General features: G+C 47.5%; 1 protein-coding gene across 5 annotated transcripts in view; it reads right to left on the bottom strand.

Annotated features, from left to right (window-relative positions):
- Positions 1-286: 286 nt before the first annotated feature.
- The window catches only part of etv4 (ETS variant transcription factor 4), a 33,359-nt gene continuing 12,254 nt past the window's right edge, over positions 287-21,391 (bottom strand). For 3 of the 5 annotated variants that reach the window (XM_031561568.2, XM_031561566.1, XM_031561569.1), the window contains exons 5-12: positions 10,589-10,721; positions 8,788-9,030; positions 7,972-8,321; positions 4,860-4,928; positions 3,751-3,798; positions 2,390-2,565; positions 959-1,060; positions 287-768 (exon numbers count right to left, since the gene is read on the bottom strand). In XM_031561568.2, the coding sequence (XP_031417428.1) occupies positions 541-768; positions 959-1,060; positions 2,390-2,565; positions 3,751-3,798; positions 4,860-4,928; positions 7,972-8,321; positions 8,788-9,030; positions 10,589-10,721 (1,349 nt within the window). In that variant the 3' untranslated portion in view covers positions 287-540. The remainder of the gene's footprint in view (positions 769-958; positions 1,061-2,389; positions 2,566-3,750; positions 3,799-4,859; positions 4,929-7,971; positions 8,322-8,787; positions 9,031-10,588; positions 10,722-21,391) is intronic. The other 2 variants (XM_031561570.2, XM_031561567.2) reach the window with 1 other exon arrangement.

The raw sequence follows: 21,391 nt of genomic DNA, 5'->3' as shown, positions 1-21,391 counted from the left end.
GTATAGTCCTTGGTGTTGGCACCTTGCCCAGCCAGTTGGATTTGGGATGTGTTCTCTCTGTCCAGTCACGGTTTGAACAGTTTTGTTGATGCGTCTTAGAGGTACACTGTGTTCAAGTTTTCACAAACAGCACAAACAACCTCCCATCAAGAGTACAGAGTACCTTACATCATGTTTTATAGGGTTGGTAATGGAAAAGCCCCGCTTTTGATCACCACAAACTACTCATTATTTGACAAGTACTTCCCCTCACATCCCCGCAAATAATCCACAGCCACCTGGTTAGTAGTAATATTGGGTCTTTATTAAGCAATCTCTGTAAGCACAGACTTGTGTCTGGATTGGATAGGCCTCAGAAGTGAGAGGAATGCAGAATCCCTAATGAGATTAATTTAAAACAAAACAAAAAAAAACACCATAGCCTTATATACAAGAGGATGGGGTGGGCATGTGCAATAGGTGCAGGGATGGGAAGGGAGGGCGGTAGAGGTGTGGAGAGGTGGGGTGGGTCGGGGAAGTAAGGGGGGCAAGTCGGTGGCATTAGTACATGTAGCCTTTGGAATAGGGCTGGGCCCCCATGGCGGTGGCGGCTTGTTCCGGAGGGTAGTTTACCCCCTCGTCCATGTGGGAGAGTGGCACCGTGTCCTCCTCGTTGACGTAGCGCTCGAACTCAGCCTTCAGGCTGGGCCGCTGATTGTCGGGGAACGCCAAGGAGATGAGCGCCTCAGGCTCGCACACGAACTTGTAAACGTAGCGCTCTCCCGCCACCTGCCAGTGACGAAAACAGTGAGGTTAGAGACTACAAAGGTTGTATTACAATATGTGGACGCAGCAAATGCTGACACACGCATTTTTGTTAGACTATATGATAGGCCTATAGACGTTACTGTGATAAATGCGCCTTCATCAGCCTATATGTAGCAAGGTAGACATGCTATGAATGTTTTGCTCTACTTACTTTTTGCATTATTCCCTTCTCATAGTAATAGCGCAGCGAGCGACTCAGTTTGTCGTAGTTCATGGCTGGACGGTTTTTCTGCATCCCCCAAAGTCTGGCCACCTGCGAGAGGAATGGGAAGAGAAAGAGTGTGATTCAGCTGAAAGAATGCACACGATTCAGGTTCACCGGTAAGACTAGCTATCAGTTATTTACCAACGCTTATTATTTCTTAATATTTTGAAAACATATTAATCTAATGAGAATCACTACACTTTAACAATTAACACTAGAGGGTGCTGTTGGCTCAGTGTGTGTCTAAAGGTTAAGGTTTTTGGTGTCGAGAGCGCAGGAGTGCGGAAAATAGGGCGAGCCCCCAACATGTTGATTCAGCTCCTCTTTATGTAACCCCGCAATCACATGCACGAGCTGATCTCCTGCGGTGAGATATAACGTGTGTTTTTCATACCCCCCCTCCGAAACGCACAAGAGCTCCAACTAAACTTAACAGGACAGGCGACCATCTGAAAAGCGAGGTACACACAACTTCATCATTAGTGCGCTCTTCCTCCAGCTCTACTCCTTCTGATGTGTGTTTGTGTATTATTAAGTGGGTATGATTGAATCCAAAGGTCTCCAAACAGAAACTTCTAAATGAAAATCACAGCTTTGTGATTGGGGGGTGTGTGTGGGGGGGACTTCCTATACAGGGATGTTTGTGTTTGATCTCGCAAATAAAGAGAGAGAGCTCTCAGCCGCTGTAAAAGTCCAGCTGTAATGAATGATTAATGTGTACAGTGCTGGCCTGATGGAGGCTCGGTGAGTGTGGCTGCCTGCTGAGTAATGCTCTTTAGCTGTCTACTGACCACAGACAATGGGAGGGTAACGCGCACTCGCCCTCGACCACAGCAGCCTAGCTCAGATGCGCCGCAGAGTGCAGAGGGTGGTAATATTTTGTAATGGAGCCCGGCCTCCATTTTGTGTTTGGCTCGGGACGCTAAGTGTGCCAGAGGGCGGGGGGTAAATAATGCATGGGGGCTAATGGAGAGCTGGCACTGGCAAGACCTGGGGGAGTTGGGGATGTGTGGTGGGACAGATGGGTTTGATGAGGAAGGCGAATCTCTTTTACGGATCCCTTGTTCCAGACACTGCAAGACAGCATGGGATGGAGGCGACTCCAAACATGTCACCTGTGGCTCAGCTGATGCATCAGTGACTTCTATGAGAAATTGTCTCAGGGCACCATAATGAAAGAATGCTGACTGGAGAACAGGCGATTCTTGCTCATGTTCTGACTTTGTGTATTAGGAGTGGAAAAGTTGCCCTGGTCTTAGATCTCCCCTAAATCCCCTCATGACCCCTTCATCAGCTATATCTATAAGTCTAGGGCCCCATAACTATTATGAAGTAATTATCTGCAAAGTTTCAGGACAGATTTGGATGGTCTCTTACCTCCTCTGGCTCGATGAGTTTGAACTCCATGCCACGGCCGGTCCAGGCGATGAAGTGGGCGTTGCCCGGGTCGTCCAGCAGGGCCACCAGGAACTGCCAGAGCTGCAGAGATCCACGCCGCTGGTACGGGGCGCCCTCGCGGAACACGCTGCCCCCCTCCTGCTTGACCTCACCTGCTGGGCAACCATGGAATTCACAAGGGTCAAGCTCTGACAAAGGGATGGACACAGGAATGCTGTTGCTAATCTAAGAAAGCTATGTATGCCTTCACAACAAAGGCACCTTAAAGCATAATCCCTCTGTAAACAGATTGTGTGGTCGCAAGCCTCTAGTTTAGTGAGCAGGATCCGTTACTCTTAATTCTCATACCAGACCTGTTGAAACAAGGTAACAACCTCTACGGTCTTGAGTTGCCGGTGCAAATGACCACACCAGATCGGCTTTCACGGAGAGATCAGATAGACCTTAATTACAGCGTAGCAGTCTTAGGTTTGTGCAGTGGACAACCTGTAGGCCTGTTTGTCTGTGGGTGGTTTAAGGACTGTAATCCTTCACCTTGAGGGCAGTCTTTAAAGAAGGAAGACTAGAAACTCAACCCCAAGCTAACTTGCACTCCGAGAGGGCAGAACATCATGCTGTGGGCAATGCAGATGTAAAACAAATGACAGAGCTAACTTCAACTAAAGTGTCAAGTAGCAATATCCACCAATACAACAAGTAGATACCAAGTTCAACGAATCATGTTTAAAATTAAGAGTAAGTAAACTCCTGGTACTCTATTTACTATGTTACGTTACGTTGCATTCCTCGATGGTGAAAATGATATTAGCATTAGCAGGTTAACTGCATTAACTGGCTCCCAAGCGTGGGAACGCAGGTAGGGTAACTGACACCTGGCTAGAGAATACGCTCACACCAGTTCAGCTGGTCCGACTGTCCTTGAGACTCCCATCCCAGCCTAGCTAATCAATCAGCGCCATGGGAAACGGACAGCTCAGCTCATTTTCAAGACGTCATGAGAGCCTTGGTGTCCCTCACACATGGGGAAACAGACACCACGCACCATCGCGGCCCAAGTCGGTAATGCAGAAAAGGCCTCTAAGGTTATTGTTTGTAGGTGTATCAGTTGCTTCTTGCACCAAGGATGTCGACACTGATAGCTGTGTGTACAGGTGTGGATTATTGTCTGCCCAAGAGTTGATCCTGGTCTTTGTACCACGTGAATAAACACAAATGTTTGTGTGCATGTGTGTTGTTGCCTTTTAGCCATCGTTTGATGCACCTAGTGACCCCAGTCTTGATGTGTGTTCTTCTTTTGTGAAGTTAATAAAATACCTCAGGATATTCAGTAAAACACTCACCTTCAAACTTCTCAGGAACGACTCGGGAGTCATTTTCAAAGAGATAACCTGGGAACAAAAAAAAAGGAAGGTAAAAAATGTGTTAGGTAGAAAAGGCACAGAGCAAAGCTCTTATGAATGTTTGCTTGTTCATTCAAGCCAGATTGCCTGCGTCTAGGCGATGAGGTTGAATTACACTGAAAATCATGACTGGGGCAACAAATGTGTTTTTGCTTAAATGAAAAAAAGAAAAGACAAAAAACGAAAGCCTTGCATAACTCCTTGAAGAAACTCTTCAGGAGATGCATAGCATTTCTCCTCGAGGCCTTGTGATTCATAGAGGCTGAACTCTACAACGACAACAAGAAAAAAAAGGACAAAGACGTATTTTGGATGATCTGTGGCGCTCGGGACATTTGACCAGCTGCAGAGGATGTGACGGCCATTCTGTTATTAATAACTCATTAGCGCAGGGCGTAGAGAAGACTGCTGGGATTACTCAAAATGGTGCGACACAAACAAAGCGAAGCGAGGAGATGGATTCTTTTTTCACTCCTCCAGGAAAAATACTCGGCTTTTCCAGTAGTAATATTTACCCTGGAATTCCTGAGGCAAAGGGGGGATGGTTTTGTGTGTGGGGGGGGGGGGGGGGAATTGAGGGACTCTGCCAATGGAAACACAGACCCTCTGGCCTGGTAAGCCAATGACCACAGAGAGCGCCGGCCAATCCTCGAGCGCATTCGAGTTATGAACGGGGCGAATCCACCGAGTCTCTGCCTAACCATTTCACCACGACACTCTACAGCTCGCCCAGGCCAGTTTGGCGTTACTCATTAAAGCACTCATCACTCCACCCTCACATGGACCGGTTCCATAGGGGATTCCCTCTGAGGCCAAGCAGTTCATGTGAGAGGAAACAGACACTGCACAATCAAGCGGTATTTGGATATACCTTGTTTGCATAAAAGGATACCAATTCCTTCTCTGCTTACTCTTTGTAGAGATTAACCTTTTAAAGTCAAAGTCAGTGTCACTCTGTTATAAACATCTGTCAACTATGCATTAGGATGTATGTGGTGTACTGTATTGTGCATCAAACTATTCTTCAGGATATTGATGAAAACTCTTACCTTCATTGTTATGCTGTTGGTTTTGGTAGCCCTCGCTGTGTTGGTACATAGAAGGACATCCAGGCACATCTAGGAGAGAGAAAAGGAGAGGAGTGAGTCAATCTCAAAGCTGAGGGAATAAGTAAGCATCGAGGGAGTGTAGCAGTGCTAAGTCAACCACATTGTACGACTATGTGCAAGGACTGTTCAGTCCTCCACCTCTGCTCCTGAGCCTCTGTCTCAGTACCCTCTGTGTTATACTGATGGTATTGACCTCTGCTCCGGAGTGCAGCAAGGACGACACTGGCATTTGTCATAATATCACCTGTCGGCGGGGATATTTATAGGCGCCAGGCGGGCAGAGAGGCACGGTGGAATCGCGGGGCTGCAGCCAGCTGGGGCAGCGGCTCCCTGCAGCGTCTGCACCGCACTGCACCCACCTGCAGCCAACCTGTCACACCGGCTACGGCCTGCAATGGAGGTCTCACTCTCTCACTCCCGTCTGCGTCTCTCAGGGCAGGGGGTGGAGACTTGAGATGAGAGCGTGCGCTCACATTCCACTTTTTAGTCATTATTAGTACATTACAGCTCTTAACGATATATATCCAAAACAAAACTATTCCTCCTCATTCATTCGGCTTCATTCCTTTTGTCTGTGTGTGTGTGTGTTTGTCTGTGCTGTCGTTCTAAGTGTGTGTCGTGGAGGAAGTACAGAGGTGGAGTGCCCTTGCTTCTTTGGAAGGTGACTCATGCTCTGACAATTTGCCACTGTATGTTTTGATAAGACGACAACAAAAAATGTTCTTCTTCCTGCAGTAACATGATCATTTTTATGTTTGTTTGCTTTTTTAATAGGGTAGACTGGGTTGATCAATACATTCACTTGAGTGTATGTGAGAGATAATCCTAATAGGCCTAAATGCCTTTGCCATTTCTGCTGTGCCACCGTGTCTGACAAAGAGCGTAAGACTATAATTACTGTCTAAATGTCAGCGAGCCTGCATGTGGCTCTCGCGCAGTCTGCAACAACACCGAGGACAACACCCTCATCAGTGTCAGACTGGTGTTGAATGTGTTCCAGCTCATTCACCATTCCTGTGCTAATAGGAGTGCCTGCCACAGGGCCTGAGGGAGCGCAGGCAGCCTGAGAAGCTGGTCTGTTAGCTGGGTTAGAGAGAGAGGGAGGGAGAGAGAGGGAGAGACAGATAGACAGATTCATGGAAAAAGAGAGGAATTATGAAAGAAGAAGAGAAAGAGAGAGAGAAAAAGGATGGATAAACAGAATCAGAGCGAGAGGGAGACAGAAAGTGAGGTAGACATGCAAATGGACAGATTCAGAGAAAGACAAAAACAGGGAGAGACAGTCTAACCGTCAGACAGACAGATTCATAAAGAGAGGGAAGACGAAAATTGAGAGAAACAGATTCAAAATAAGTGAGAGAGAAAGACAAAAAAGTGGAAGAGACAGACTGATAGACTAATTCACAGAAAGCAAGAGTGAGAGTAAGACAGAAACAGGGAAAAGACAGACAGACTCTGAGAGAGGGAGAGAGAGAGGGAGAGGGGGAGAGAGAGAGGGAGGGAGGGGGTGAAGCACACCCCCTCACAGTTTACTGATAAGGCGGCCACAGCAGGCCGGGCTCCACCTCTGATAGCACAGTTTATCCACAGACAAACATCCTTTTGTTGAGCTCGCTCGCCTCTGACGCCGCCAGATTCCTCGCCAGCACAAAGCTGAGTCTGACAGCCCTATCAAATCCAGTCCGTTTGAAAGAGAGGGAGAAACGGGCCGCTGCTTCATGGCCACCGGGCCGCCTTTGTAGCCACGTTTGTGTTTGACCTCCCCTCCCTCCATCCCTCCATCCATCTCTTCCTCCATCCCTCCATCCATCTCTTCCTCCATCCCTCCATCTAGGGCACGTCAGCTATGCAAACTTCAGCACAGCCAAGACATCCCTTGTTTTGATCTTTCAGACTGTATTAATGAATGGTACTCACAAGTTTTTTTTTTCGGTCACTGTATTTGACACACACACACACTTACTCTCTCAATCACATGGCTGGGGTAGAAAGGGAGACAGCAAGAATGAGAGAGAGAGAGAGAGAGAGAGACTTAGACTCTGCTGCTCTCAGCAAAGCTGTGTGTTTCTATGGGCCAAGGCCCCCGGCTACCCCACCCTGCCCTCCTCCCCCTGCCCCCACCTCACCCCATCACCACCAAGCCAGCACACGGCTCGCGTTACCGCGGCTACGCTCATTTTTCCATTATGAGTTCATCTGCCTGCAGAAAAGGAAGCCGCTGCTGAAACCCTACACCTCCGAGCGCTCCGCTGGGGATTCTAGTCTTTCCAATGCCCTCCATTTTCTCAATGAAATTCCTCTGCCTCCCTTTCACAGAACGCAAGAAAGAGCAGGAGGAGGTGGAGGAGAGGGAGAGGGAGAGAAGAGCTGATGAGAGAAGAAAACAAGGGGGAGCAGCAGAGGGGGAAGTCAAGAAAAAGAGGAGAAAATGGTTTGAAAAAGAAGAAAGTTGAGAAAAGAACAAGAAGAAGAAAAATGGTAGAGAAGCGGAAAAGAAAGTTGTTGAGAGGAGAAGAGAGGAGAGGAGTGCATGAGACAATACAGGAAAACCACAGGTTTTTGAAGGAAAGAAGAGGAAGGGAGGGTTGGACCAAGAGCCATTTTGTCCTCTGCTCCAAAGGCCATAGTTGGGGAAACTGAAAGCGGAGCAGAACAGCCATTTCAAGGAATCTGCAGCCAGCGAAAGACTGGATGAGTCACTCCGATTGCAATGTGCTGCCAGGGCGCCACAGTCCCCTGCACCGTCTACACTACTTCCACCCGCCTGCACTGCTCTGACCCTGCCTGTGCAAACAACACATCCACACCAACACACAAACACACATTGTCACACTCCTTCATTCATACCTTTCTATAATACACACAGGTGCCTCAACACACCCTCGGCTGTGCATTGTTTTATTCAAAAACGTTGTTTTTCACTTTCTCTCTCTCTCTCTCACACACACACACACAGATGCACGCACACACATACATTCACTCACTCATTCTCTGTAGACTCACTGATGATACAAACCAATACACATTCATACACATACACATACACACTCACCTGGGTCGTAAGTATAGTCGGTGGGTTCCTGCTTGACCATCATGTGGGCCGGGGGGAACCTTTGGGGAGGATGCGGGGGTCCGGCCAGGTGCGCCGCCCGCTCATACAGGGGGTCCAGGTACTCTTGCTTGAAGTTCTGCTGCAGGTACGGCTGGCAGGGGTCCGAGTGCTGTCGATGGTAGCCTCCAACACCACCCCCACCCCCTCCACCTCCACCTCCCCCGCCGCCGCTGCCTCCGCCTGCGTTGCCCGCTTGCCCAGCACTGTTTGAAGGGTGCATGCAGGGGAGATGCTGGCTCTGAGGGGGGAACTGAGGACACATGTCCCCTTGGCCGTGACCCCCTTGATACCTGGAGCAGGGAGAAGGAAGCAAACACACCACAGTCTTAGGCCACAGGTGGAGATGGAGAGCAGAGCTAGAGGACTGAGAGTATAAGTAACCATATTGATTCCCTCCCGTGCCGATTTCATTTCATTCATGCTCGGTCAAGGTATCAGTTCACTGCCAATGCCAAAAAATGCAATGGTATAGATTAACGCAGCATTGATCCCAAAATATCGTATGGCTTCATAATTCTAATTCAGGCCCCTATAGTGGTACATTCCTGCACTTTTTATTTCTTATGTAAAGTAGTATTTATTGTTACACTAGGTCTCTATTGCTCATAGCTTGATTGTTCTCTCCTTTGTACGTCGCTTTGGATAAAAGCGTCTGCTTAATGACTAAATGTAAAAAAAATGTAAAGTAATTGTTGTGTGTTTTTCATGTGTAGGTCACGTTGCTCTAAGTGTTCCAGATGGAGATGGGGGGTTTACCTGTGGTTCATAGAGTAGCTGTGGCTGTGGCTGTGGTTGTGGCTGTGGCCAGGCAGAGGCTGCGAGCCCGCAGGGTTGTTCATGTAGCCCTGCTCAGGCCGGGCCCCCATGGGTGGTGGCTTGGGGGAGTAATGCTGCATGGGGGACATGGTCCCCGCTGGGGCTCCTGGGCAGGAGCTCTTGGACCCGCCTGCTGCTGCTGCTGCTGCTGCTGCCACGGCTCTCTTCTGCTCATAGGCACCACTGCAGGAGCCACCACACAGACAACGGCATGAGTATGCAGTACGCACACATATTTCATTTGTCTTTGCTCTTTCATGTGGTGTATTTGTAGCGCAGCTAACCCTTTCATTGTCTTGTCTTAAATGTGCACAGTGTGTGTGGCTAAGGCAGAATGTTAGAGTACAATACTAAGAATCATGCCTACGAGGTTCCTATCACACTCTTATGTTCCTGGGTTCCTACCACACTCTTGTGTTCCTAGGTTCCTACCACATTCTTGTGTTCCTAGGTTCCTACCACACTCTTGTGTTCCTAGGTTCCTACCACACTCTTGTGTTCCTAGGTTCCTACCACACTCTTGTGTTCCTAGGTTCCTACCACACTCTTGTGTTCCTAGGTTCCTACCACACTCTTGTGTTCCTAGGTTCCTACCACACTCTTGTGTTCCTAGGTTCCTACCACACTCTTGTGTTCCTAGGTTCCTACCACACTCTTGTGTTCCTAGGTTCCTACCACACTCTTGTGTTCCTAGGTTCCTACCATACTCTTGTAAGTGTACATCATTATCAGCCTGTATTTGTATAGTGTTGAGGAACCCATTTGTTGTAGATCATGGTAAAAAAAAATGCCTGATTGTGTGTTTCCTCTCTGCTGATAACAAAGCAGCAACGTTCCTCGCTAATCAGGAGGATGCGGTTTCATCTAATCTGGCGGAGAGTGTGTGGGTGTGTGGGAGTAAGTGTGGGTATCCGTGAGAGTGAATGTGTCTGTGTGTGTGTGTGTTTGTATGCGTATGTATGTGAAGGGGGAGGAGTGAGATTGTTAGTGTGTAGAGAGTGTGTGTGTGAGTGTGTGTGCGTGTTTCTTGGAGTGTGTGTGTGTGTGTGTGTGTGTGTGTGTGTGTGTGTGTGTGTGTGTGTGTGTGTGTGGCAGGCACCTGGCGTAAAGGCACTGCTCTCCTCCATTGGGGTAGTTGAATCTCTGTTTGTGTGTGTGTGTGTGTGTGTGTGTGTGTGTGTGTGTGGCAGGCACCTGGCGTAAAGGCACTGCTCTCCTCCATTGTGGTAGTTGAATCTCTGTTTGTGTGTGTGTGTGTGTGTGTGTGTGTGTGTGTGTGTGTGTGTGTGTGTGTGTGGCAGGCACCTGGCGTAAAGGCACTGCTCTCCTCCATTGGGGTAGTTGAATCTCTGTTTGTGTGTGTGTGTGTGTGTGTGTGTGTGTGTGTGTGTGTGTGTGTGTGTGTGGCAGGCACCTGGCGTAAAGGCACTGCTCTCCTCCATTGTGGTAGTTGAATCTCTGTTTGTGTGTGTGTGTGTGTGTGTGTGTGTGTGTGTGTGTGTGTGTGTGTGTGTGTGTGTGTGTGTGTGTGTGTGTGGCAGGCACCTGGCGTTAAGGCACTGCTCTCCTCCATTGGGGTAGTTGAATCTCTGTGTGTGTGTGTGTGTGTGTGTGTGTGTGTGTGTGGCAGGCACCTGGCGTAAAGGCACTGCTCTCCTCCATTGTGGTAGTTGAATCTCTGTTTGTGTGTGTGTGTGTGTGTGTGTGTGTGTGTGTGTTTGTGTGTGTGTGTGGCAGGCACCTGGCGTAAAGGCACTGCTCTCCTCCATTGGGGTAGTTGAATCTCTGTTTGTGGCTGCAGGACTGGCTGGGGTCGGAGCCGGGGCTCTGCGGCTCTTTCTTGATCTTCACCGGTGGGCTGTGAAACGCCACAGCTGGAGGGAGACGGAGAGAGAGAGAGAGAGATAGAGAGAGAGTGAGAGAGAGAGAGAGAGAACAAAAACGTCAGGAAGGAGAGAAGAGGACGAGAAGAAAGACAGAGAAAGAGAAGGGAAATGAGAGAGATACAGAAAAAGAAATTGGAAGGGAAACAGACGGAGAAAAAGAAATGTGAAAAGAGTGATAGACAGTGAGGAAACTGTTTCACGAGCGAAACTGTTTCACGAGCGAGAAATGAGCATAAACAGAAGAAGTTGTGAAAGAGTAACCAATATGATGAAACTGAAAAAAATGAGAAGATGAACTAATTCAAAGAAAGAAAATGAGAGGATATTGCACTGAGAAAGCGGGATCTTAGAAAAATGACACCGATGGAAATAGCACGTGGAGGCCAAAAAGTGGAGGCCAAAAAGACAACCACACGGAGCGAGAGAAAGAGAGACAGAGACAAAAGAGAAAGAGAGAGAACTCTGTGTGACTAATGAACATTCCTGTATACTCCTGACAAACCCGTTGACAACACAAAAAACTCTAATGCGTCTGTCTGCACTGGAAGTACCTAGGCATGTCAGTGACACTCAACTACAAACAAACAACACAGCAGATGAGAACACACACAATCACACACACACACCAATACTCACACACACAAACACATTCCAGTAACCGTCGGGAGGCAGTTCTTGTCCTCACCCACTTTTATGTGTTGCCAGGGCAGACACAACACGAGCCGTGGAGCTCCTCTGTGCCCAGCGCAGCGCAAACTCCCTTCAACCGAAACCTCTGCTGTCGTCAGAGGGCCTTGTCTAAACACACATGCCAGCCGTTACGGCGCGGTCAAGCCTTCACTGCTGAGCTGTTGCAGCAAACACACTCGACGCCTTTCCCTGTCTCCCTCCTCTCAAGCACAGCCAGGTATGGCTTTAATCCATACTTAAAAACAGTTAAAAAAAAACAGTTCAAAAGGATGTATAACAAAATATGAACTGTAAGACAGGGAAGACATCATCTAATGACATATATGCCAAACCATATACCAGTAAGGCAGTGGGGCATCCTCCTTTTATACATTCTCACACACTAACTCAAAGAGCTGTGTACTCGCTGCTGTCTCTATACCTCACAATTCTAACCTTTGTGTTTTCCCCTTTATCTTTCCTATAACCTTTTGTGGTGATATGTATTCACTAGGGGCCGAGAGCAGGCCTGTGTCCCCCCAGACGTCTGCCACCCGGCTCGGGCTAAATGTGGAGCGCCTGCTGCTCACGCTCCAGTTGGAGCTCCAGCGCGGGGCCGGCGCTGGCTGCTGCTGCGGCTGTTTATTGTTGGGCCCTGTGAAGCGTTCCGCTGGCTGCGCGGCACAGGATGTTTTTCTGGGCGGCGTAGAGTAAACAGGAGCAGCTGCTCTCTCTCTCTCTCTCTCTCTCTCTCTCTCTCTCTCTCTCTTTCTCTTTCTCTCCCTCTCTCTGTCTGTCTGTCTGTCTCTCTCTCTCTTTCCTCGTTATGCGCCAGACGCTCGTGTTTACGGCTGTTTGCGCGGCCGACTGTCGTGGGCGAGGAGGGCCTGACAGAACAGGCACGGCCCGAGAACACGACTCCCAGGTAATTACAGATTTCATTCGCCCAGTGTGAAAGAGTGAGAGAGAGAGAGAGACAGAGAGAGAGAGAGAGAAAGAGGAAGAGGAAGAGAAAAAAATAGGAAGAGAGTGCCTCCTGTTACAGTAATACCTCCACACACACACCCAACCCCCCAAGCAGCTATGAGGGGAAAAAAAGTGTCGGAAACAAAGCATTTGGGGGAGAGAAAAAAGGGAAGAAAACGACAGACAACCGTCATTTACTTAATCTCGCAGATTTCTTCACCCCATAGGGTGCTAAACACAGAAGTGAGGAAGTGTTGGCTTAGTTGGCAGCTCTGATGGATTAGAGAGTATTTAAACTAAATCTCTCACAGACAGTGTGTTTACATGATGGTATAATTCGAATCTTTGCTTAGTCGGACTATGCTTTCTTTCGAGGGTAGGTGCTATTATCCCAATGTACATGGCAGTGAATAAATCGAATCATTGGCCGAAAGCATGTCATATCCGATACGATAGGTGGCGCTGTTTTTATTACAACTAGTGGTGATACAGCCCTTTCCGCTTGACCTCTTCACCACTACCAATAACAACAACAGTTGATTGAGCATGAATTGCGTCTGTTCATCGGTCCAGAAATGCGTGTTGCCTCTTGGGTTGTTTGTTTGTTTGTTTGTTTGTTTCTGCCAGGCCGATGTGTTTATAAGTTACATTATTCAAAGGTGAAAGATAAAAGGCGAGAGAAACGTATGCACATTCACACACACACACGCGCGCAAATAATGGGTTACAGCCAAAACGCATTGCCCTTCTGCAAGTTGCATCAAATTGTTTAAGTACTTCTTCGCTGTCGATTTCCAAATCTGTGTGAATATTCATAAGAGCAAGTCCAGTCAGTCTTTTGTCAGTCATCGTACTTCGTAAGATATGTCTTAAGACGCCCCATTGTACTGAATGACCGCTCAGCAGACGCTGTGGAAACGGGCAAATGTGCCGAACTTTCCAGGGCTTGATAAAGCTCACTGCATTTGGGCTGTAGCTCATTTAGCTGTTTCCAGCTCTATATCTGCATCGTCAACGCTGGGCATTAGTTGTCCGTACTCCGATTTTATAGTTTCCCCATCGTAATAAATATGCATTCATGATATTTTTCTATGACCGAGTTTGACAGGTATTGGTCAGGTAATAGTCGAGTGACAGCTGATTTCACAAGGGTGAACAGGGTTACAGGGTGGGTTACAGGGTGGGTGTGGCAGAGAGAGAGAGGGAGAGCGATGATGCACACGGATATATCAGATTTAGCGACCGGAGCAAAGTTATGTTGCTGTAACGTTGAACTCTTTGCAATCAATAAATACAGTACTTAATAGGCTAATTGATACAATATCTCCTCGTTTGAGTGTGGTTGTTTGAGTGCAATGGGAGTGTATGATCGTTATTGTCTATAAAGCAGTGTTTCTCAAACTTTTTCAGACCAAGGACCACTTAGCCAATAAAAATTCGCGGACCATTTAACTAAATATCCCCGGAACAACATGCCTCCTACCCAAGACCTGGCGCCAGACAATTGTTAGCGCACATATGATTTTCGCGGGCTCTCCTTTTGTACGTACCAGTAGGCTAGTTATAGATATGACAATGCGCAAGGCAAAGCATCTGGAACCCTGCTCCATGCGTGACTTGGTTATGTTACAAACTAGTTCGCTCACAGCCTCATACTCCCATCACACACTCAGACAGACATCACAAAACACAACGATGCGCATACTGACCGCAGTATTTCACTACCAACAGTAGGCTAGCCCACTGGCATTAATACAGCCATCCTAGTAGTCAACTTTTCATAATTAAAAGCTGTCATTATCCAACGTCACACAACACAGAATATAGCCTAGTTATCATCTTGCTGTCTCAGCGGGAGAAAAACACAGTGTTTTGAATGCAACTCCGCGACGAGATAATGCCCTATGAGGCTGAATCACTTTCTCCTTGTCTATGTTTGAGGCTTTCTCATTTAATTTTCTTTTCATAGTTCCTGTCTTAAGCCACCAATCCATGACCTTGTTAATAGATTAGACAACTCTTTATTAGATTAGGCTACTACTGGCTGTTCTCTTCGTTCTGAGTTGTATGTTAGAAATGTCGCAATAATTTACTTGTGGCCGTCGCGGACCACACTTCATCATATTTGATAGAATGAAGAACAAATTAGTTGTGAATACTATCACCGAGTTTGAAAGGTATTTGGTCAGGTAACAGCCCTTTAACAGCTGATTTGCTTTCTGATTTGACAGTACTGCTGTGTGTTTTAAGCAAATAAAATGTGGACTGTTTACAAGCGGGCACCTGCTATCGTTGATTATACAGTAAATACGTTGTGAAATGAAACAAAAACACATCACAGTTAAAGATGTATTAGTATTGATTGATTCACATCGATATGAATGGATGACATGACTAACAAGTGGTGGGAAATTAATATGAAAGTATTTGTTCGGTGAATTAGCGCGCTCTGTCCAAACAGTCGCAGTCAACGTTTTTGTCAACACTGGCACCACATAAGTATCGTAATTTGAACGTCCTTATACGTTTTTAAGGAGGGGTTGTAAAGGTACTCATATCTTCGGACCTCTTCTGTTATGTTTGTTCATAGTCAACAAGAATAAGCTTGTGAGACAGTCTGCAGGATATTCATAAATAAACGTGTCATTAGTATGAACAGCTGAGACAACGTATCGTCTCTTTCGTCTTCCGGGTCACGACCTGGCAGGGAGGGAGGGAGGATGGCGGCGGGATCTCAAGCATGCGCAAAGACGCAAAGTCCAGTTCCTTATCCAATTCACCGTTACATGCCGCAATAGTCGAACTATCAACTGGATCGGATCGAGTTATCCAGGGGTGTTAGTCCGACTATGTGCGGTCCGACTACGATCCGACTAAGGTGCTTACATGAAACGGATAATGCGATTTCAGTCCGACTAAGGCAGTTATTCGAATCCATGTAACCACGGTCAGAGAGACAATGGGATTTAAGCCCATTAATCCCACACAACCCCCCCCCCCCCCCCCCAGTCTATTCCCAACATGTGCAGAGCAGGGGCTTAGACCTGCATATAGATATCAAAGTGCTTCACTGGAAGAATGTGCGACTGTCTAAGTATGTCTGCGTCTGGGTGTTTGAGCGGGCCAGAGATCTGATGGAACCCGTGTGTATTATGTGTCGTCAGGCTGCCGAGCCGAGAGCCAAGGCCTAAGATGTCTCCTTCGTCGCTTTCTTTCTTCCTTTCCTTCTTTCTGATGTAGTCTAGGATCTAAAGAGGGATCGGCGGAACTGTGTCAAGGTAACACGATCACATGTCGACCATTTTCAAGCGGTTAAAAAAGCGGCCCGTGTGCGATACGTCCTCGGTGGGTGTGGATGGCCGGTGTCTGTGCCAGGAGCTCTATGCTCCGTTGGTTCTTTTTTTTTTTTTTAAGAACATTGGACGCTTGCGTGAGGACTCCTGGCACTAAGTTTCCAATTAGCCGATCTCTCCTGACCCTATCACTGACGAATGCCAAGTAATTAATCTGTAGAACCAGGTCAAGGATTAAAAAGCGAGCTGGAGTGTTTTTTTGGAGGGGGGAATGAACTCTTAATCAATTACATGTTCTGAATTTTAGGTTAACATTCAAAAGACTTCAGTGAAAATCCAATCAGGTTGCTGTGTGAAATTAGAATATTGAAGTGGGAGAGACAAGAAGAGAGAGAGAGAGAGAGAAAATTAGAGTGGAATGAATGATGGTTTCTGAAAATAGTTAAAGATGTGGTTTAAGTGCTGTGAAACATCTCTGCCAGCAGCCAGAGGAAATCCTCGGGAAAATGTAACCACGTCAAGGCGCATCCGAGTGCCGTTAACCTCCCTCTCCATAGTTTACACCGCCGTGGCAGTGGAGTAAACGCTGAGGTGAGGCTGAGGTACTCCATGTTCTCTCTCTCTCTCTCCCCCTCCATCCCTCTCTTTTGCCCTCGTTCATTCAAAACCCAGCTCTTTTTTTTTTAAACTTTGTCGTTTCTGGTTTCTCTCTTGTGCAAATTCATTTGAAAGTTACATCATCCCCCCTCTCATATTTCATCGAATCGTTTTGTTTCGATGGGGGGGTCGTGAACTTGTGGATGTGGCGTGCACCATCTGAGCGAATTGTTTAGATGTTCCCTGTCAGATACTGTACACAGAGCGTGGGCTGTGTTGAGATGGGGGGTTGTGCACTGAGAATAGGCAGGAGGTCCATTTTGAGAAGAAGAGGTGGTGTTTTGAGAGGAGGAGGAGGGGGGTGGGGGGTGGAATGGTGGTATCACTCCTGATAAATGGGAACTTCCTCAGATTTTCAGATGACTTGAACCCTCATGAGCAAAAGGATCACCTGAGGCTCAATCCTGCCCTCTTTGATGTCTCACGCAGGGGGTGGGCGGGAAACCACAGTCAGGATGACATCTTCATTCTGCTTTTCATCGCTTCCTCCTAGACGCAGTCATAAACCTTATCATAAGGCCAGAGCTTATTGTCCCTCCTGCTTTTCCGTTTGTTGTGGTTGTTGTTGTTTGGCAGTGTTGTCTGTTTGCCCCCATTTACATGCAGAGACTTCACTGGCGTTCACACCTCTATCCTAGAGAGACACGGAGGTGTGAAAAACCTGAGGCCATTGTGTGTGTCTGTTTCCTTTTTTAAAACAGTGAACCCGCCTATACTGCCGTGAAGAAGAGCCCTCATTATGGCGTCCTTTCGCTTGTTTAGACTGAACCAAAAAGAAGTGGCATAATGCTGCCCAAGCAAGTGTGCGTTTAGATAGCAGGGCAGTGTTCCGGAACCAGAGGGGTGGCGTTAAACACAGCATCATAGCTTGACCTATAATGCTGCATTCAAGACCATTCGGAACTCGGATACTTCCAACTCAGAAAATTGCACTACAGCGTCACTTGAAGTCGGAGCGCTGACTCAATTGAATCAATTTGACTTTATCAACATGGCGATGAACCTCAGAGCCTTACAGAGACTGTGACTATATCAAAGGTTAAAACCCTTTTTAAAAGCGTGACAAGATGCATGACAGGTGAACTTAGTGTTGGCGGGCTCTTGCCAGCCATGCGCATTTATAGCAGTGTTCAGACTCAAGCAAAGTTGGCGTGCATCATATACAACACGTTAGTGCTTATCATGTCGGATTTGTGTGTTCTGACAACACAGTAGTCAGCTGCTATACACTCCTGTTCTGCCACGCTGGCTGTCCCTTTTACACCAACGTCGATTCGGCTCCCCCCCCCCCCATTCCCCCTTCATACTTTTGGACGGCGAGGTGGACTGAAGGTGCAATATTGGCGCCTTGAACAGGCTGTATAAAAAGCCCTTGTGTGTGTTTGTGTGTGTGTGTGTGTGTGAGAGCTATTGATCGGGGGAGCATCCCCCACTCAGGGAGGGTCTGTTGATGCTGGGCAGGACAGAGCAGGCTGGGCCCAGGGTGGGAGGTGGTGGTGGTGGTGGGACTTTACATATGTAAATAACGTGCTTGAGAGGAAAGGATGGGCCCGGGTGAAAGGTGACGGTCATGGTTGAGTGCTTTAGGAAGTGGAGGATCATTATGGACGGCCATTCAAGGCAGCTCCCGCCACAAACAAATCCTGGGACCCCTGACACACACACACACACACACACACACACACACACAGACACACACAGACACACACAGACACACCACTCACCAGCTGTAACAGATGGAAATAGTGGTGGCCCTATTTTGGAAACCAAAATGTCCACATGATTGTTCGCACATACAAAACAAAACAAGCCCATTCACCATCTGGTGAAAATTTTTTAAATATTTGGGGGGAAAAAATCATGTCATTTAACTCATTTATGTAATGTATATATACAAGGACCAATACAATCATGTCATTTAACTCATTTATGTAATCTATATATACAAGGACCAATACATATTCGACCAATGAATGTCTGACCATAGATTTTTTTTCTGTTTGCTTCCAGAAACCTGGCACTGTTCTCCCTGGACAGTATTAAAACTCAATACATCCAGCTATCTGCACATTATGTGGTTGTGCCTCTCCATAGTTCACCTCTAGAGTCAAACTTGAGAAGCGCTGAGGATCTGGATAGTTTTACACCAGGCTCGTGTTTATATGTCCCGCTCGTTTCCTGGAACCCTGGAACCTGCCACGGCCCTCGCTCGCAGCCAAGTCCTCAATATCGCGCGCGAACGTATGTAATCATTCAGGTGGGTTTGTAAAATAATATAACATGACCGTAAACACATCCCCATGAAAACGGGAGCACCACGCAAGGGAACACCTGACCATTCTAGTCAGGTCGTGAGAGTGAGTGCGTAAACACTACTTTGGGTTAAGTAAACAAATGAAACCACATAATCCACCTGTTCTGATGTGATGGACTGAGGTTTCGGCCCCGACAACCATAATGAGTGTGCATGCTGTATGTAAGGAACAGGCAATTTACATGGGCAGAGAGACAGAAAATGTGTGTGTGAGTGTGTGTATGTGTGTGAGAGAGAGAGAGAGAGAAAGAGAGAGAGAAAGAAAGAAAGAAAGCTTGTGTGTGTGTGTGTGTGTGTGTGAGAGCGAGAAAGAGAGCTAGGGAGAGAGAGAGACAGAGAGAGAAAGAACGTGTGTGTGTGTGTGGGCTGCACACCTGGCTCTCTCCATTGGCCAATTGATTCCAGTAGTGACAAATCAATGAGAACAACAAGGATGCCAATTATGTCACAATGGCTTTAAAGGTTAAAAAGGAGGCTATTGATTTTTGGTATGCCATTTAACACCCCCCACCACTCCTAAAAGCTGCCATGCCTTTCTCCCTGTCAGGAGAGATCCTTCTTTTTTACAGTAACCAATAAAGTAAGACTTTTTATCATATTCTTTGAAAAAACTACTGATTTTTGCTAATGGTCTCCTTATAATGGAAGCAATTTTTTATTTTATAAGTAAACTTTTAACTTTAAGTTTTTTTTATTAATAAAGTCTGTATTGTTATAAATGAAAAATGGGAAACTATTTCAAATTGCAGTGTGTGTATGAAAGAGAGAGAAAGATACACACACACACACACACACACACACGCGCGCGGAGCGAGTTTGAGTGAGTGAGTGTGTAACATAAGCTTTAATAAGAAAAGTGGTCAGTGGAAAAGGGAGAGACACGCAGAGAAAGGAAATGGCTTCTCTCCGCTGTGGCAGCAGCCCCTCAGAGAAACAGCCTGGCCGTTTCTGCCACGCACGGACACGGAGACGGACACATGTGCTGGACATGTGGCGTTCAGGTCATTGCACAATCAGAATGAGAGGGGCCAGCCAGCTCTCTGAGCCAAAATGGGGCCTCTGCCAGGCTATCTGCCCGGTTCAAAGCTGCCCAGCAGGCCAGTGAGCTCCCCGGGCCGTTTTGATCTAATTAAAGAGTGGCCTGAGGGCGGCTTCGGAGATTCCTCTTTCAAGACTTTTGAGAACAATGTTGACAAACAAGTCGAATGGGATCTGACAGGTAAAAAAAAAAAATTGATTGCATTGACAGGAAATTATCTGTCAGACAGCATGCAGCTCATGTGTGGTTGCTCTCTCTCTCTCTCTCTCTCTCTCTCTCTCTCTCTCTCTCTCTCTCTCTCCCTCCCTCTCACTCGTGCAGATTCAGCATCGTTAGGCTGTGGCAGCGTGTTAATAAGTGTGGGCTTCGCGTGCTGAGAGGAGGGTGATTGAAACCGAGGGCATGTGATGAGAAACAGGTCATCACAGAACTCTCTCTTCCGCTTTCTGGAGAAGTGACTTCTGCTTTTGGTTTGGTTTGACCCTACCAGCTGTTCCGGCAAGATCTTACAAGGAGCCAGTTCACACAGAATACACACCGTCTGACCATCCACACCCTGTTTGCAAAGTGACACTGGATAACAACTGAACTAGCTCTCGGTAATGATGTAATACCGAGCAACACAATAAGAGGCAGGGATGACTACAATATCTTTTGTTAAAGTGTGCGTGTGTGTGTGTGGTGAGTGGTGTCTATGACAAAGAAAAAGGGTGTGAGAGAGGGAAAGAGGCAGGGGAGGTATAGAAAGGGAAGGAGAGAGAGAAAGAAAGGGAGAGAGTGTGTGGAGGAAGAGGGAGAGAAAGAGAGATTCTGTGAAGAGGATGTGGATAATTAATCTCCCCACCTCGCATCCCTCAGCCCCCAATATAGCTGTCCCCTCTTAATGTTTAATGCACGTATTGATTTTGCTGGCCGTTACTGAAATTATATAATGAGCTCCCACTGTACTGATACCCATCCAGGGGTGAGATGGGGAGGGAGGGAGAGGAGCTGCGGAGGGGGAGGGGAGCACTCTCGCTCATCTCAGGAGGGAGATAACACGTGCCCATCGAGTTTCCCTCAAGCCAGCAAGAAATACATTTCTACCAGGCCTGCCGCCTGCCATTTTCTCCCCCACCTCTCTCCCTCCGTCTCTCTCCCCCTCTATCTCTCTCTCCCAGTCTCTCTCCCTATATCTCTCTCTCCGTTGGTCATGCTTACTCACTCACTCACTCACTCAGCTGAGGGATCTCATCGGAGATCTTAATTAGAATGGGTGTGAGAGTACAGAAACACTTAACCTTTCATTTCTCGCACAGACCCTGCCCCCACCCCCACCCTTCCCCCGTCACCACCACCACCTTCCCCACCCCACCCCCAAACTGGCGATGGAGACGAGCCACCACCGCTCAGGCCCGTCGGGGCACAGCGGAGAGCCCTGTGTCAGCAGAACCAACGGCACGAATGGACAAAACAGATGTCCGGGGTTGAGGGGCAAACACAACCTAGCGTAGCGTGGTCCGGCCGGTGACCGGACCCATTAGGCAGCCAAAGGGCTCCCAGAATAAACACAGTTATCATCTCTGTGTCTGAAAGACAATGACAGCTCTATGATATGGACGACGCAAAGGGCTGTTTGTTACAACGAGTTCTTTTCAGTGCTGAGGATATCGCCCTTCTGGACTTTGAGTATTGCCCAACACATGGGCTGACTTGTTGTCATTAGTCGTCCTTCCCCCCA

The sequence above is a fragment of the Clupea harengus genome, chromosome 23, assembly GCF_900700415.2.
Source record: "Clupea harengus chromosome 23, Ch_v2.0.2, whole genome shotgun sequence".
Classification (NCBI taxonomy): domain Eukaryota; kingdom Metazoa; phylum Chordata; class Actinopteri; order Clupeiformes; family Clupeidae; genus Clupea; species Clupea harengus.
Note: the sequence above shows the minus strand (reverse complement) of the source record. Positions and strands in the feature narration are given on the sequence as shown.